Here is a 16116-nt window from a genome sequence, read left to right as displayed (position 1 = left end):
CGGGGTGGTTTCCTGCTCGCCAGTGCTGGGGGGTGCAGGGCACACAGTAAGATGCCCTCAAAGGGCTGCAGCAGGATTCTTTCCCCCCCGGGAACTCCCCAAACTGAGGGACCAACAATGGAGAGAAACTTCTGGGAGGGAATCAAAATAAGTAGGATAGGAGGAGCAGGGATGAAGGAAAGAAAAGTACTGGAGCAATACAGGGGAGAGAAAGGGAGACAGGAAATCCCACCACCTGTTTTGAACTCTATACAAAAATCACAAATAGATCTCTAGGAAGTTGGAAAAGATTCCTAAACTTTAGGAATCTTTTCCTAAAGTTTAGATTCCTAAACTCTGCTTATTAAAAAAAAAATTCAGGGGAAATAATTTTCTATAAAAATGACCAAAAGACAAGTAGCAGGGTCAAATCTCATAAAAATTATGAAAAGAAGAGAATAAGCAGAATAATACCCCTTTAATGAAAACATGCCAAAAAGATGTGCTCACAAAACAAAAAATGATAAAAGAGATCAATCAACAACATAAGTCAGAATTATAATAACTCAGAAGTGAGTGACAGAACTCAGGAAAGACTTAGAAATTTAAAAATATTATTTCAGAAATGAAGACTAAACTAGAAGGAACATAATAGGGAATAATGCAACAGATAATGCCTTAAGAGAAATAGAACAAAATTTTTAAAAGGCAAAAAGACATGAAGAGATAAAAAAGATTTGAGAGAATGAGACAAATCCTGAAGATAGGCTAAGAGACTGAACACCTGAATAACAGGAGTCCCTGCAGAAGAATGGCAGAGCAAAGGATGGAACAAGTAACTAAAAACACTAGTACAAGAAAGCTGTCCTGAAATAAAAATCTAGTGGAAATGACACTATATATGAGAATACTGACCCATAATAACCAACACCAAGACAGAGTCTAGTAAAATTACTGGACAACAATGAAAAAAAAATCCCTTGGGCATCTAGGGAAAAAAAGGACACGTGACACTACACTTTATGTCAGAAGAAAATGAAGCTACATAGTTAAGATACTCAAGAAGAGAAAGTGTGAGCCAAGGACTTACATCCAACAAAATGGACTCTTAGGTATAAGGGCACAAACTGTTATCATAAGAATTTCAGAGAATATTATTCTCATGAGCACTTATTTGAGGAATCTACTAGAAAATAAGATTCAGACAACCAAAATGACTAGAGAAACACTAACATTTATGTGTCCTTAAACTAACGGGGAACATGAAATTTATAGTTACCTGTAAACCTGCAGCCCCAACCGCCAGGCAGCAGACCAGTACTGGTCTTCCTCCGGCTACACCAGTCCATGGAAAAATTGTCTTCCATGAAACTGGTCCCTGGTGCTAAAATTGTTGGGGACTGCTGTGTAAACCAAGTATAAGTGAAGTCTAAGAGGGGAGAGTATATAATACAATGTCTGTATCTCTATAATGAAGACGCAGTATATCCATTTTAAAAAATGGAAGCAATGGGAGAGTATATGCAGAAACCAAACCAAACCAAACCAAAACAAAAAATTCCCTGAATCGGTCCAGTAATTATATTATGATAATATTGCTATTTTATCCTTTGCATAATACGGGTAGAACAAATGAGCAATTACGGGACATTATGAATAAATCATTCCCTATATGCTTGAGAATGAGAATTATCAATATGGAAGAAATGGTATTCAAATATAATAGAAAAGAGATTAAGTAAAAGCTCTATACTCTCAAATTCTCAAAATAAATATGGAAGTATGAATATAAACTCATAAGGTATTTTATCATCATCATACATAAATACATATATATTCATAAAATATATATACACACAACATATATAAATATTAATATATATAAATAATCTGACCACTTAAAAGGTCCAGAAACAATAACCAAGCCAATAGCACCAATGATCATTACTATTAATAGCACCAGACTGAGGTCTTGAAACACACTTTCTCTCTAAATGACTCTTTAGAGAAATGAATGACTCTAGGTCTGAGGAAGAAAATACATGAGATGATCCTGGAACATCTTGTAGTACAAGATAACAAGGAAGCTTTCAAAGATAACTAGCATCATGCCAAAAGGTCTCAGGAACTAAAATGCTCATTTCAAAAGGCTCCCACTGGCCAAAGATGGGAATATTGACCCTTAATAATAATATTAATTGCAGTGGTTGAACCTCATTATTGTTTGAGTCAATGAATTCATAATGATATTCAGACAAAAATGGGTCATTCTCCAAGGATGATATGGAATCAATTTACTAAAAACTGGTAAATAAAAGAATTAAGCATTTTTTCCTGCCTCTCCTATGTGAACTATCCCACTGGGTAAGCAGTAGTAGATGAGGGGAAGTATCTCTTTACGAAAGCATTCTAACTAATAAATGAAATGAAATGTAGAAATTATCATTTTGCTACTCTGAATGGATGAATAGGTATAGGATTAAGTATCGATGGCTACTAAGATCATAAATAGAGAGAAGAGCAAACATTTTATGCCTCCTATATTTTCACTAAGCACTAACTTTTGTCTTGCCAAAGGAATCGAATCTGAGCCTGATCCAGTCTCAGGAGTGAACTGCTCATTGGCAGGTAATACAGAGGACAGAGAAACATGTTCAACTGGAGCGAGCATACAATTAACTCTATAGGTTGTCCAGGTTCTTCAACAGTTACATTGTGAGACAACAAAAGGGATGAGGATTCTTGTACATAACAAGAGACTATATACGAGTTTTAAAAAATGGATGAGACTAAACTGTAATACCTAGGGTTGTACATTTGTGTGATAAAACCATAAAAATGCAAATAAGTAATTACTATGGAAGTAAGAATAAGAGCAGCAGCAAAGGAGCTGTGATTCAGGTAGAACACATGAAGGGGGTCCTGTCTTCCCTTCCTCCTTCCCCACACCCCTTCCTAATTTGTGCTTTAATGTAGCATCTTCATTTTAGAGCCAACTTATAAGCTAATTCAAGGGTATCTTACAGAACTATTTGATTGTACAAAACAAACTTTTAAAAAAAGTTTTCAGAATGTATCGTTAGTTACCTAAAAGTTTATCCATTGATTCATACATGTGTTCTTGATTAACAACTTTCTCATTTGAAAATTTCACTGGTTTTCTTGGTATGAAAGTGCTACTTTTCTTATTATGACTAGGCAATTTTGAAGAGAAACCGGTTCTGCCTTTTATAGTTTTTGGTCTATGGCTTTGTTTAGAGAAACCGAAGTGGCGGATAGATAAATCATCATCTGAGGATGAATAATCATCAATAAACTGAGAGTTACGATCCTCATCTATTGCATACAGTTGGTTTGTTTTCTTCGTTGTTTTAGGAAAATTGTAAAGTTCCCTTTTGTTTTCCTTTTTCCTCCTAAACTTCAGTGAACTAGTAGTTCTGTGCTTTCTTACTCTTGACTTGGAGGACATTTCAATGTCATCGGATTCGTCACTAACATCACTAGTGCCTTTTCTTTTCATAATAGGTTTCAAGGTTGTGTTCTCAGGGTTTATTTTTTTTGAAATTATTCCATATTCTCTATCATCGGTCTTTCTACCATCATCATTATTTCTTGTTTTTACCGGGCTTTCTGTTTCAGAATCTTCAGCTCCATCCAAGAGTGGCTTTGACCTTATACTATTCTTAGGAAATCTCTGAGTTGTATATTGTGTGGGATAGATGACATCACTGTCTTCTGATTCTGTGGCATTCTGTAAAATGCAGTCTTCACCGGTATTTTTAAAATTTTTCTCATCATCAGACTCAGAAGAAATACTCTGTTCTAAAATCTTCTCACTTTTATAAAAAATACATTTTTTATTTAGATTTAGGGTGCTATCTAATTTATGATGTTTTGAAGTACCAGGAGAACCCTGACTTTTCTGATGACCCGCACCTTTGGCTTCTGCTGAAAGGCACGTGGGCTGCTCGTCAGAACTTTCATCATCAGAAACGATAATTCCATCACGCCCCTCAACTGCTTCACATTTTGTCTCAAACAGTTTAGAGAAACCACACTGGAGTAAGGTAAGCTGTCCTGGAAAACCTGCAGCTTTACTTGACTCAGATGCTTTGTTTTTCGGAGTCCTTATTCCTGAGCTTCCCACTGATTCATCGTCACTAAAGTCGCTGCAGAGATCACACACTTCCTTTGCCAGTGGCTCCGCGAGTTGTTGTGGACCTCTGGGTTCTTGACAGTCAGCCTCTCTAGGCTATATAAAAAGCAATGGCAGAAACATTAGAAAACATCAAAATAATTATATGGAATTTATCACACCAGAAGGGAATTAACTATGGGCAGATTATTTAGGTACAAGTATATCACTTGGTGTTTCCTAAAAGTACAACATTTAATAAATAAATCTAAAGGATTTAATGTTACAGTTTGGCCTAGTCTTTTCTCTTTTCAAGTTGAATAACTTTCCAAAATAATTAAAAAGTTAAAGTACAGCACCATGTGTGATCAAAGTATTTTTAAGGAAAGTGGCCAGCTTTTAAGACGCAAGGACTCACAATTCTGGCCTGAAAAGTAAAAAGCACAAAATTCATATTGCTTAAGAATTATCAAGGGTAGCATAGTGGTTCCCAATCCCTGGGCTGGCTGTAGAGCTCTGCTGCCAGCACCCCCCTCACCCATGGAAAAATTGTTTTCTATGAAACTTAGGAAAGGAGGGGCGCAGTAGGAGGTGAGAGAGTGAAGCTTCAGCTGTATTTACAGCCACTCCTCACCACTCACATCACTGCCTGAGCTCTGCTTCTCCACCTCCCCCCAACTCTCCACTCCCCATGTCCATGGAAAAATTATCTTCCATGAAACTGGTCCCTGGTACCAAAAAGGTTGGGGACTTCTGGTCTAGCAGATACTTCCAACCATTCTTTAAGAATAAAACAAATTAACAACAGGAATCAACAAGGTAAAGGATTCACAACTGGAAAATTTTTAATTGATTTAAAATAAGTCCAACAGAATCTTGATCACCAGAAATAAAACAAAAATTAAAGTAAAATTTGCTATAAATTTAAATTCAATATTTAGTTTTTTTCACATTAATAAGGATTAAATATATCCTTCAGTTTCCTAAAACTGAGGCTTCATTAGTAAAAGATTTTGGGACAGTATTAACCAGTAACACTTCTGTCAACATTTGATACTCATATATTTTTCTAAATTTAGAGGGGGGAAAATGTTCATCCCAAATTCCAAGGCATTGGGCTGGTATAAATTTATAGTTAAGTCTCTACAAACAAAAAAACCCCAGCAACAACAATAACAAAAAAACCCTTCCACACATATTTTTTACCTTTAAAATGGCCTTATGACGATAATATAGATTTTGTAGTATGTGAGATGACAAACTACTAACAAAATCACAAAACCAAGGACTCAAATCAAACAAAATATCTGCTTTCAGTTAAAAGAATGATTTTTATTTGGGCTTAATAATTTTAAATACATATTGATGGCAATTTTCCCATTTAATTTGCCATTTAGTAAAAAATTATTTATTTGGGTTGAGTTAGTCACCTACGTGGTACATTTAATTCTGGATTTATAATTTGGTATAGTTAAAATTCCAGTTTAGATGTAAATGCCTGATAATTGCCCCTGAACTTATTCTTATGATATGAATCTTAAGTCGGCCTAAATTAATTTTACTCACACAATCGTCTGACTTTGTGTCCTTGAATCTTAAAAGACTTTTTCCTTACATGTTAAAAAATGAAGGAAAAAGGAAAAGGAACTTAAAATTGTCACAGTATATTTCCCAGGTGTTGTGAGCTACAAACTCAAAACGTTACTTACCGTTTCTAGTTCCTGTGCTGGAGGTCCCTCTTTCAACCATGTTGTGGCTGTCAGGATCCCTGCTTCGACCTGGCCTTCTCTCTGTAATGTTAGCAAGAAATAATGCAAATAACTGCACAAAATGGGGTACAAACAACCAGATAAACAATAGCAATGGCATGCTAAATCCCGGAGTTAAGAAAAAAAAACTGAGTGCAGCTCGCTTTAGCATTCTAAGTGTTATTTTTCAGTTTGCTACTTAAGGAACTCATATATACAGACTTATGCAACATTTTAAAATATTCTTAATTCTTCTCTTAATGTTTACTTTTTCAGACAGAGAACACTAATAATACTTTCTAGCCAACTACATTAAAGACACTAGTGGGGGGAATGGAAGTGAAAAATGTTATATATTCAGCATGATATACATAACCACCATTCCTATCATAATTATAGTAAGGACATTTTAAACACCACAATGTTGAGTACTGGGAACTTGATATTCTAGCCTACATTGCTAATATATTTATTGTTCATATTCATTAAAAATATTTCTACTTTAGGTGTAGTAGACATCAAAATGAAAAAGGTGTACCCTAATATGAAACTAAAAAGAATACCTAAATTAAAACTAAAATAACAGCCTTGCTATATCTTTTCAGAAAGTGTTTTTGAAGCTTTTGGTGTAGCATTTAGGAGAGGTATGTAATGGCTTAGATTCTAGAACAGTGGTCCCCAAACTTTTTGGCACCAGGGACCGGTTTCATGGAAGACAATTTTTCTATGAATGGGGGTGGGGGGTGGAACTCAGGCGGTGCTGCATGACCCAGTTCCTATTAGACCATGGACCTGTACCAGGCTACGGACCCGTACCAGGCCACGGCCCAGGGGTTGGGGACTACAGTTCTAGAATATTAAATTCTCCTTCAAAAAGAAATAAATTCTTTTCCTTTTTAAGGCTGTATTTGTTGATGAGATGAGGGTAAATAATACTATCATCACCAGAGTTACAAATACCCAACTTATGAATACACAGATATACCAATGGCATGGCTTGTTTCTAGCTACCTCGTATCCAGGGCAACAATTGAGAATCTCCCCTGTGGATTTCTAGAGAATGATAAACAGTTTTAGAACTGCTATGAGTTCTTTACTCTCCATGCCTGGAGGCTATTGCAATGGGATGGGGATCCCAGGGCTACCATTTGTCTCTTCTACAGAAGCTAAATGGCTACAACAGATGCAAGTGGCAGCACCAGCAATCCTGAAGCTGCTGAAACTCCTTTATGATAGATAAGTGACCACTCCAGTCTTTGTTTGCTCAGGCCAAACATCTCAGAGCCATCCTTAACTCCTCTCTTTTTCTCATACCAGATATCTGATCCATTAACAAATCCTGTTAGTGCTACCTGGATAAGATAGACACAATCCAGCCACTTCTCATGCCATCTACTACTGTCATCCTGGCCCAAGCCACCATCATTTCTCACCTAGATCACAGCAGTATCCTTCTGATTGACTTCTTGCTTCTGTCCTTGTACTTCTATAGTCTAATCCTCAGTGGTTAGTCAAGCTAATGTACATTAGACTATGTCATTCTGTTCAGAACCCTCCAACTGCCTTTGTCTCACTCAAATAAAAATCAAAGTTCCTACACAGCTCTCTGTTATTTTTTTTGCTCTGTCTCTTGCTCACTCCATTCCAGGCACTTTGGTCTCCCTGACATTCTGAAATCATGCAGGGCATACTCCTCCTTCAGGGCCTCTGCATTTGTTCCCTCTGTCTAAAACACACCTTCCTCTCTCACTTCTTTCCAGACTCAAATACAGCCTGCACAGTGAGGGCTTCCTTGGCTCTCCTATCTACAATTGCAATGCTCCTTCCTTGATAGTCCCTATTTCCCTGTTCTATTTTTTATCCTTAGAATCTGTCATAGCATTCTCTATATTTCACTTATTTATTCTGTTTATTATTTGTCTTCCTAACATGGCATTTCTGGTAGACAGGATTTTTGTATGTTTTATTCATTGATGTATGCCCAGTTCTATGAACAGTCCTTACATTCAGCAGATGCCCAATAAATATTTATGAAATGAACTCTCAATATCTATCTTTAAAGGGAACCCATAATATAGATAACAGAAAGTCAATGCAAAGTGAAACTAAACTGTCCAGAAATCATGAGATTAAAAGTGTTACATACATTCAAAAATTTTTATATTTTAAAACACTATAAAGGGGATTTTCTACAATCTTAAAAAATGTAACACATGAAGTGAAATACTTCTTTTACTTTACGATATATGCTCCCATTATACAGGGCTTAGAATAATATTTTAAAATATCTTTTGGCTAAAAGTGACATGAATCTAACCAGGCCTGAATAATTTTAAGTTCTGGTTGGTGACAAATAAGCAATTTTAATTCAAAATTTAATTTAATAATTGAGTGCCAATGATATACCTAGCAAGATGTTAAGCACGTTTTACTACATACAAAGTTTAAGATAGAGATAGTCCTGTCATTAGCAACCCTCCTGAAGGCAAACCAAGATATACTTAGGACAAGCAGTGAGCAAAAGACTCAGTAACTTGTCATCCTGATAGGTACATAACATCTTGTTTAACAAAGAAACAGGTGGCTATTCTGATAAAATAGAGAACTAAACTATGTCATGTATGGCAGAAAACAGGATAAATAATGCTTATATTTTTAGACAATGATTTTAAATTATAAATATGAATAATAGGCATGTCAGGTAGCATCTGGGTGGGGGAGGTAGAAGACATAGTTATTGATAAGAGAAGAGGAATAAGGAAGAACAAGTTCACGAAAGAAACAGCATATTCAAAAACAAGAAAAAAAAACAAACAGAAAAAGGAGGACTTTAAATGGGCCAGTTAATTTGGAATCAAATACAGTTACTATAAAATAAAAACTCATCAGTGTACATCAGACACCACATAATATTTATACTATTTATAGGATACCTTCCTCTTCTCCATCTGTTACTGGTCATTTTGAACTTCTATTAAACTTGCCTAGCTATGATTACTGACATGACATGTTTATTACATAAATGTTCTCTTCTACCTGCTATCAGGATGGTTTAAGTTCCTTAAGGACAGGGATCAATTTTTCTTTGAACTGTCTTTATGGTACTTGCTGAACAAATGAAGTACATTAAAGTTTTATTAGAAAGTTCTGGAAGTCAAAGGAAATATTCTGAAGTTCTCCAAGACTTAGTTTCCTCATTGATATGATGAGGAGGTTGAAAAAAATGATATTCTGGGATTTTTATGATACTCCTATTAATATCAATTAGAAAATTGGTTAATATCCTTAGTATTCTGGTATATTAAAGAACTTACAGATTTTTTAAAAGATATAAATATTCTGTTTAAAGAATAAGAAACATCTGTATCCTGAGGATGAACACAATGGGGAGAGTTTGAAATACTGGTGTGGATCTTTTATTTGGAACAGAAAACAAAAATCTCCATGAGACATGAGAGTGTATCTCAGGGAGTATCTGGTAACTTTTAACAAAAACATATTTTATATTTTTATTTATTTAGGAAAATCTCCTTTTTTAGTTAGTGACTTCAACAGCTGTTTTCAAAATAATAAACTTCTGTCAGTTTGAAAATGGCCTTTGAGTTCACACTATCTAGTATATGTATTTGTATTTGTGTGTATGCATTATTTATAACTATGAATGGAAAAACCTTAGGTATAATAAATCATTTCCTATTTCTCTAAAAGTAGAAATTCTAAATATAAGGCATTTTTGATAAAGAAAACCAAAAATTTACTCTGAAAAGGCAACAGCAATTGTATTTCACATTTCCTGAGGGAGAAAAACCATATTTAAAAAATTACCAAAAAGGTCAGAGAACAATTTCACACCTCCAGGATGTCCCTTGTAAGACAAGACCCTTGGGATCTTAATTTGAAGAGGTTATGGATCCCAAAAAGCTCTCCTCGATGCTCTTTTGATCCTTGAACTGCTTCAAAATACCGTTTGGCATTTTCACTTCCAACCACCACACAGTGAAGTTGCTAAAACAGAAAAAACATAAGATATTTTTGAAGTGTTTGTTCCAACAATATGTCAGAGTTTCCTGGCATTCCCTGGATATACACAGCTTTCGTAGAGCAGGCAGAATCTCCTTAGGGAGGAAATTCTGTTTTGATTTGGCAGATGTTGCCATTATGGTGAGATACTAATAATCCGACCAGTCTTATAGAAGCAGAGATCTTGCAGTTGCTATTTTATCTGTTTTCTAACTGAGTCAAGATTACATCTCTATGGAATAGCCACCTGACATAATGTATAGTAATAAAAGCATACACATGAATACACTTTTCTCCTTTTTAAACTGTTATTACAATAGGAACTACTAAAACTGGCAGAAATAACCACTGTATCACTAAAGTTAAATTATAATCTAAAATAATTATATGAAAAAAAAAAAAGAAAAAAATCAGACAACTGACTTGTTTGGCAAAAAAAAAAAAAAAAAAAGAAAAAAAATAATTATATGATAACCACCTTGGTGGCAAACTAATTATGATGTGATCACATTGTCAACTAATAGCAAAAACTCTATCACTGTTTTAGAAACACTCCATCTTTGAAACAATTTTGAATAAAGACCACAGACAATAGAATCCTCAAGGACATATACCCACTTTGGTATCAACATTAATGTGTACCCTTCATTTGCTAGATATTTTACTAAAAGTAATGTAAATATTTAAAATTAAAATACAATCTGATTAACCCCATATGCACTTTAAAATTTCCTGGAAGAAATGAAGAATGCACAGAATGAAAAATAACTTTAGTCTATTGTTGATGGCAGAATGAATAGGAAGTGATGCTTAACTACTGTGATTATCATTGGAATTGATATGCACTGTAATAAGTTAATCTAGGCAACTGAAATTCTTCTCAATAATAGCTACCATTTATGGAACACTTACTACATGTGCAGCATTTTATTTATGTCCTCTCATTGAATCCCTGCTATGACCTTATCTCCATTTTAGAAATAAAGTGGAGTTTCTCTATTATAAAAATAAAAACCTTCAGTGTAGAGGAATTAACAGCTGCCAGCTAAAAGGTGTTATTCCTGAAATTTGCTTGGTTTGGCTGCATCCAATTTATATGCTTAACAATTTCTCTAGGATGCCCCTCTTAAAACAAGACCCTTGGGACCTTATGTGAAGAAATTATGGATCAACATACCAAAACTTGATCAGTTCGATATCAATGTCCCAGAAACATGGGCTCTAATGCTGAGAATATAGAATCACAACAGCAATCGATACAACTGATGGTACAGTTCCTATTTTTCCCTTGGCTACTGAATCTTCCTTAAACACTGAAGATGTCAGATGGCAAGACCTCTGCCTATAATCACCAGGGTAATTTGTAAGACTTATAAAGGCTTAATTGAGTCGTTATAAGTTTCCTAGAAAGTTTTATCACAAAATTTATAAAAAGCACATTATTTTGTAGTTAAACTACATTTTCCAAAATAAGAAAACTCCAGTAAAAGTGAAAACTAGGTGGGTCCATCTGTAGGGTAATTATATAAAAATCATTTTAGAACTCAAGAAGATAGGGGGGAAAAATCAATAATTGAAAAATATGGCTTAGTTTCTACCTTAAGAAAAGTCCATACAAGGCCACAAAGTGCTTGGATTTCGTCAAAATAGACAAGGTATGCAAGACCAAGAAGTAAAAAGAAAAGAATGTTAGTCATTGTAAGAAGTTTATGGCACCTTTTTCCATCTTTAAGGCCAGCAGTGTGGCCCACCCTATGCTTCTGCCTTCACATCTCCTTCATTTCTGCTTTCTCTGATCCTACTGCCTCATAGCCCCTTACAAGGACCTTGTGATTACTACCCTGATAATCCAGGTGGCTTGAGAGATTAGGATGTGAACAACTTTGGAGAACCATTATTCAGCCTCCTACAGTAAGAAAGTGCAGAAGGAATGATAGGGGCAATCAAAATGACCCAGAAGCCCATCCTAAGGGGGTTCCTATTGGTCAAATACCAGACAACGTGAACATCAAAGTAAATAATGATATTCGATGAGTTGTGATCTGTTACTAAAATAGGAATTCATGAGTTCACACATATTAAATAAATAAACAGAAGGGAAAGCTTTTTTTTTTTTTTAATAGTGGAGTGTTGATGAGCAAATAAGAAGGAATAATGGAAATAGAAAAATCACCACTTGACAGTCACCACAGTGGTAGCTGATTCAGGTAGGACTTATCAATAAATGCTAAGGCTGATAGATGCAGGTTTGATGAGGAATGGGATATTGGCATGATCAGTCTCAGAGGATCTCCCCATAAATCACTTATCAATGGTAAAGGGAAAAAATAGCAATTTTGCAGCAGAGAAACCTGCAGGCACAAACTTGACCTGCAATCAGGATTAATATCATCACTGTTAGGGCAGGTCACCATAATGTGCCTTCTGACTGATGCAATGAGAAGAGCGCAGCATCGCGTCTGTGGTGTTCCTGCCAAGAGTGCTTGGCGTGAGTCTGGACTTGAAGAAACATCAAATGGACCCAGGCTGAGGGACATCCAGCACAAGGAAAAGCCTTATTCTTTAAAACTGTCAAGGTCATGAAAGACAAAGGAAGCCTAGGTAATTACTGCAAGTTGAAGAAAACTGAAAAGACGTAAGAAGTAAACATAGCCATGATCCTGGACTGAATTCTGGAACAGAAAGGAAAAAGGAGACATTGCTGGGAGAGCTGGGGAAATCTGAATGGGGCCTGTGGATTACAAAGTAACGTTGCATCAGTATTAATTTCTTGATATGGGCAACTGCTTTTGCAGAGGAGAGGTGGGGGTGGGGCAAGTTGCAGAACAGTGTATACGACTCAGTATTTACAACGCATAAACGATTTTTATGTATGTATAAATAGGAGAGTACACTTCTTTCAGGGAAGAACACACTGGACAATTCAGAGAGTTTCCTTGCTTTGGGGAAATACAAACTGGTGATAAGTCTGTTCATCTCTAAGATGGTTCAGAAGAAAACTAAAGATAATGGGTGCGAGAAAGAGAAAGCAAGCATGTAAAATCTTAACAAGTGGGGAATTTGCGTGAAGTTAATTGGGGGTTCTTTGGGCTGTTGCAAATCTTATGTAAATACTTCTAAATAAATTCTTATACATACATATATGAGATGAATTTTTGAATGCCAAACTTTAGATTGCATACAATGCTCCAAATTGAAGGAGTATAGTTGCAATATAAATTATATTTTTACTTTTAAAAAGTACAAAATATCGGAATGTATTATCGCAACAGATGCAAACAAAACACATCAAAATAAAAGTCCCCCTCGAACAATATAGATGACCTCTTATTAGTCTAACCAGTGTTTTAATGTTTGGGTATATCCTTTTGGATCTTTTTCAATGCAGTTAGAGCTATATACATATACAGATGCTCCCTGACTTACCATGGGGTTATATCTGCATAAATCCATCATAAATTGAAAATACTGTTAAGTCTAAAGTGCAATTTCAACTTACAATATTTTCAATTTATGGTGGGTTTATCCAGATGTAACCTTATCATAGTAGAGGAACATACTGAATGCGTATTGCTTTAGCATCATCGTAAAGTCACAAATTCATTAAGTTGAATCATTGTAAACCATATGTACACATAGAAATAGTTTTATGTGAGCTATGATGATGCCACTGCACTACAGCCTGGGTGACATAGTAAGACCCTGTCTCCAGCAACAACAAAAAAAGTCTTTTGCATAATGTACAGAACACAATCTTATTTTATTTTGCATCTCTAGATTATAAGTGTGGTTACAGATCTTCTGAGATATGCATTAACCATTTGTATTTTTTCTTTGGTGAAATGCCTAACCACAGGCATTTTATTAGTTTGTGGGAGTTCTTTATATATTGTAAATGCTTCTCTTTTATTCTATATATGCTAAATATTTGCTCCTGGTCACTCTTTGAATTTGGTTTGCAGTTCCTTTTTCATACAGAGGTTTCATATAAAAATGTAGTCAAATTTGCAATACCCTGTATTTGCCCCAGAAACTATATTAGTTTCCTAAGGCTGCTGTAACAAAATATTACAAACTAGGTGGCTTTAAACAACAAAACTTTATACTCTTACAGTTCTAGAGGCTCAACTCTGAAATCAAGGTGTCCATAGGGCCATGCTCTGTCTGGAGATTCTAGAGAATGATCCTCCTTCTGGCTTTTGGGGGTTGCTGGCATTCTTTAGCCTGCAGCTACATCACTCCACCCTCGGCCTTGTGTGGCATGCTCCCTCTGTGTCTGTTTGTATCCAAATTTCCCTCTTTTTATAAGGGCATCAGTCATTGGATCAGGGTCTCCCCTAATCCAGTATGACCCCTTCTTTATCTCATCTGTAAAGACTCTGCTTACAAGTAAGGTCACATCTACAGGCACCAGGGCTTAGCACTTCAACATATCTTTTGAGGGGGAAGGGGCACAACTGAACTCATAATACATGCTTTGTTCAAGATTTTCATATTTATGTTCACGAGAGATATTGGTCTATAATTTTCTTGTAATGTCTTTTGTCAAGTTTTGGTATTAGGATTCTTCTGTCTTTGTAAAATATGTCGGAAGTATACCCCCCTCCTCTTTTTTCACAAGGAATATTAAATATTTGACAGAATTCACCAATAAAGTCATCTAGGCTAGGATCTTTCTTTGTGGGAAAATTCTGAATTAAAAATTTAGTTTCTTGAGCAATAATCGTCTATCATTTTTCCTCATTTGCAGTTATCTCTCCTAAGTATCCAGTATTGCTAAGAAGAAGTTAGATATCTAATTCTAGTTCTATTGTAGATAATGATTTTTCTCTCCAGAAAAGTTTACTCTGGAAATTTAAAGGATTTTTCATTTTATGTTTGGTGTCTTATAATTCTAGAAAGATGGTCTAAGGGTGGATCTATTTTCATTCACCCTATTTAGCACTTGGTGAGTCCATATAATCTGTTGATTCTTGTTCTACACTTTGTTTGTTTTTTGAAACAGGGTCTCACGTTGTCACACAGGCTAGAGTGCAGTGCACTGCAGCCTCACATTCCTGGGCTCAAGCAATACTCCTGCCTCAGTCTCCTGAGTCACTGGGATTCTAGGTGTGAGGTACCATGTTTTCTACTTTTTTACATTTCTTCCCTTATATGGAGTTTCTTCTCTTTTCTTCTTTTTATTCCCTTCTTCAACTATAAGACGGATATTGGAATTTCTAGATCTAGCTTCCATTTCTCCTAACTTTTCTCACATGTGTTCCATATGTCTGTTTCCTCTGCAATCTAGAAGAATTGCTTTGCTTTTTCTTTTAGACAAAAGCTTTGCTCTTTGCTACTTTACCTATCCCTGGAGTTTTGCATTTTCTGTATCTCTAATTGATTATTTTCTTAGTAGTCTATTCTTGTTTTGGGGATCCTACAACCTCATTTACCCTTTGAAAACATTATTTATATTTCCTTAAAAAGCTCTTATACTCTTCCATTAATTGTTTTTTCTACGTTAGTTCTTTTTTATTAGACAACCTGTATTAGTTTCCCAGGACTTCTGTAACAAATTATCACAAATTTGACAGCTTCAAACAACAGAAATTTATTCTCTCACACTATCACTGTGTGTCAATATCACCATGATCCCTCTGGAGACTGTAGGGGAGAACCCACTCTTGCATGGTCCTGCTTCTGGTGGCTGCCGGCATGCCTTAGCTGTGGCCACATCATTCCCATCAGTGCCTCTGTGCTTACACTGCCCTCTCTGCTCTGTCAAATTTTCCTCTGGCTCCTTCTTATAAGGACACTTGTGGATAATTAAGGATAATCTCTGCTTTTCAAGATCTTTAATTTAATAACATCTGCAAAGACCTTTTTTCCATATAAAGTACCATTTATAGGTTCCAGAGATTAGGACCTAATATTTTTGAGGACCATTATTTAGCCCACTATAGTGCCTTTTTCAGAGCATTTATTTTGCTAAGAGTTGAGCAATTATTTTTGGTTGGCTGTTCATTGGTCTTTAACTTTACATGCTTATCTCTGCCTATTGTGGTGGTTATATGAAGTGAGTATTTAGCGAGTATTCAGCAATTATTTAGCCTCTGGGCAATGGGAGGGACTTTCTTCCAGATATCAGCAAAAGTTTGGAGCTATTTTGCTTCTCTGCTTCCAGTATTTCTACTTAGGGTTCCCACAGAGAACAGACACCTCTGTTGGCCACAGTTTGGCATAGCTGGGGTA

General features: G+C 35.7%; 1 protein-coding gene across 1 annotated transcript in view; it reads right to left on the bottom strand.

Moving 5' to 3' along the window:
• ERCC6L2 (ERCC excision repair 6 like 2) overlaps window positions 1–16116 on the bottom strand; it is a 118365-nt gene that overhangs the window by 29146 nt on the left and 73103 nt on the right. Inside the window, exons 14-16 of the mRNA XM_020289244.2 lie at window positions 9715–9867; window positions 5824–5904; window positions 3067–4231 (exon numbers count right to left, since the gene is read on the bottom strand). Of these exons, the coding sequence (XP_020144833.2) occupies window positions 3067–4231; window positions 5824–5904; window positions 9715–9867 (1399 nt within the window). The remainder of the gene's footprint in view (window positions 1–3066; window positions 4232–5823; window positions 5905–9714; window positions 9868–16116) is intronic.

Source organism: Microcebus murinus, chromosome 12 (assembly GCF_040939455.1).
Source record: "Microcebus murinus isolate Inina chromosome 12, M.murinus_Inina_mat1.0, whole genome shotgun sequence".
In the NCBI taxonomy this organism is placed as follows: domain Eukaryota; kingdom Metazoa; phylum Chordata; class Mammalia; order Primates; family Cheirogaleidae; genus Microcebus; species Microcebus murinus.
This window is presented reverse-complemented; position numbering and strand designations above follow the sequence as displayed.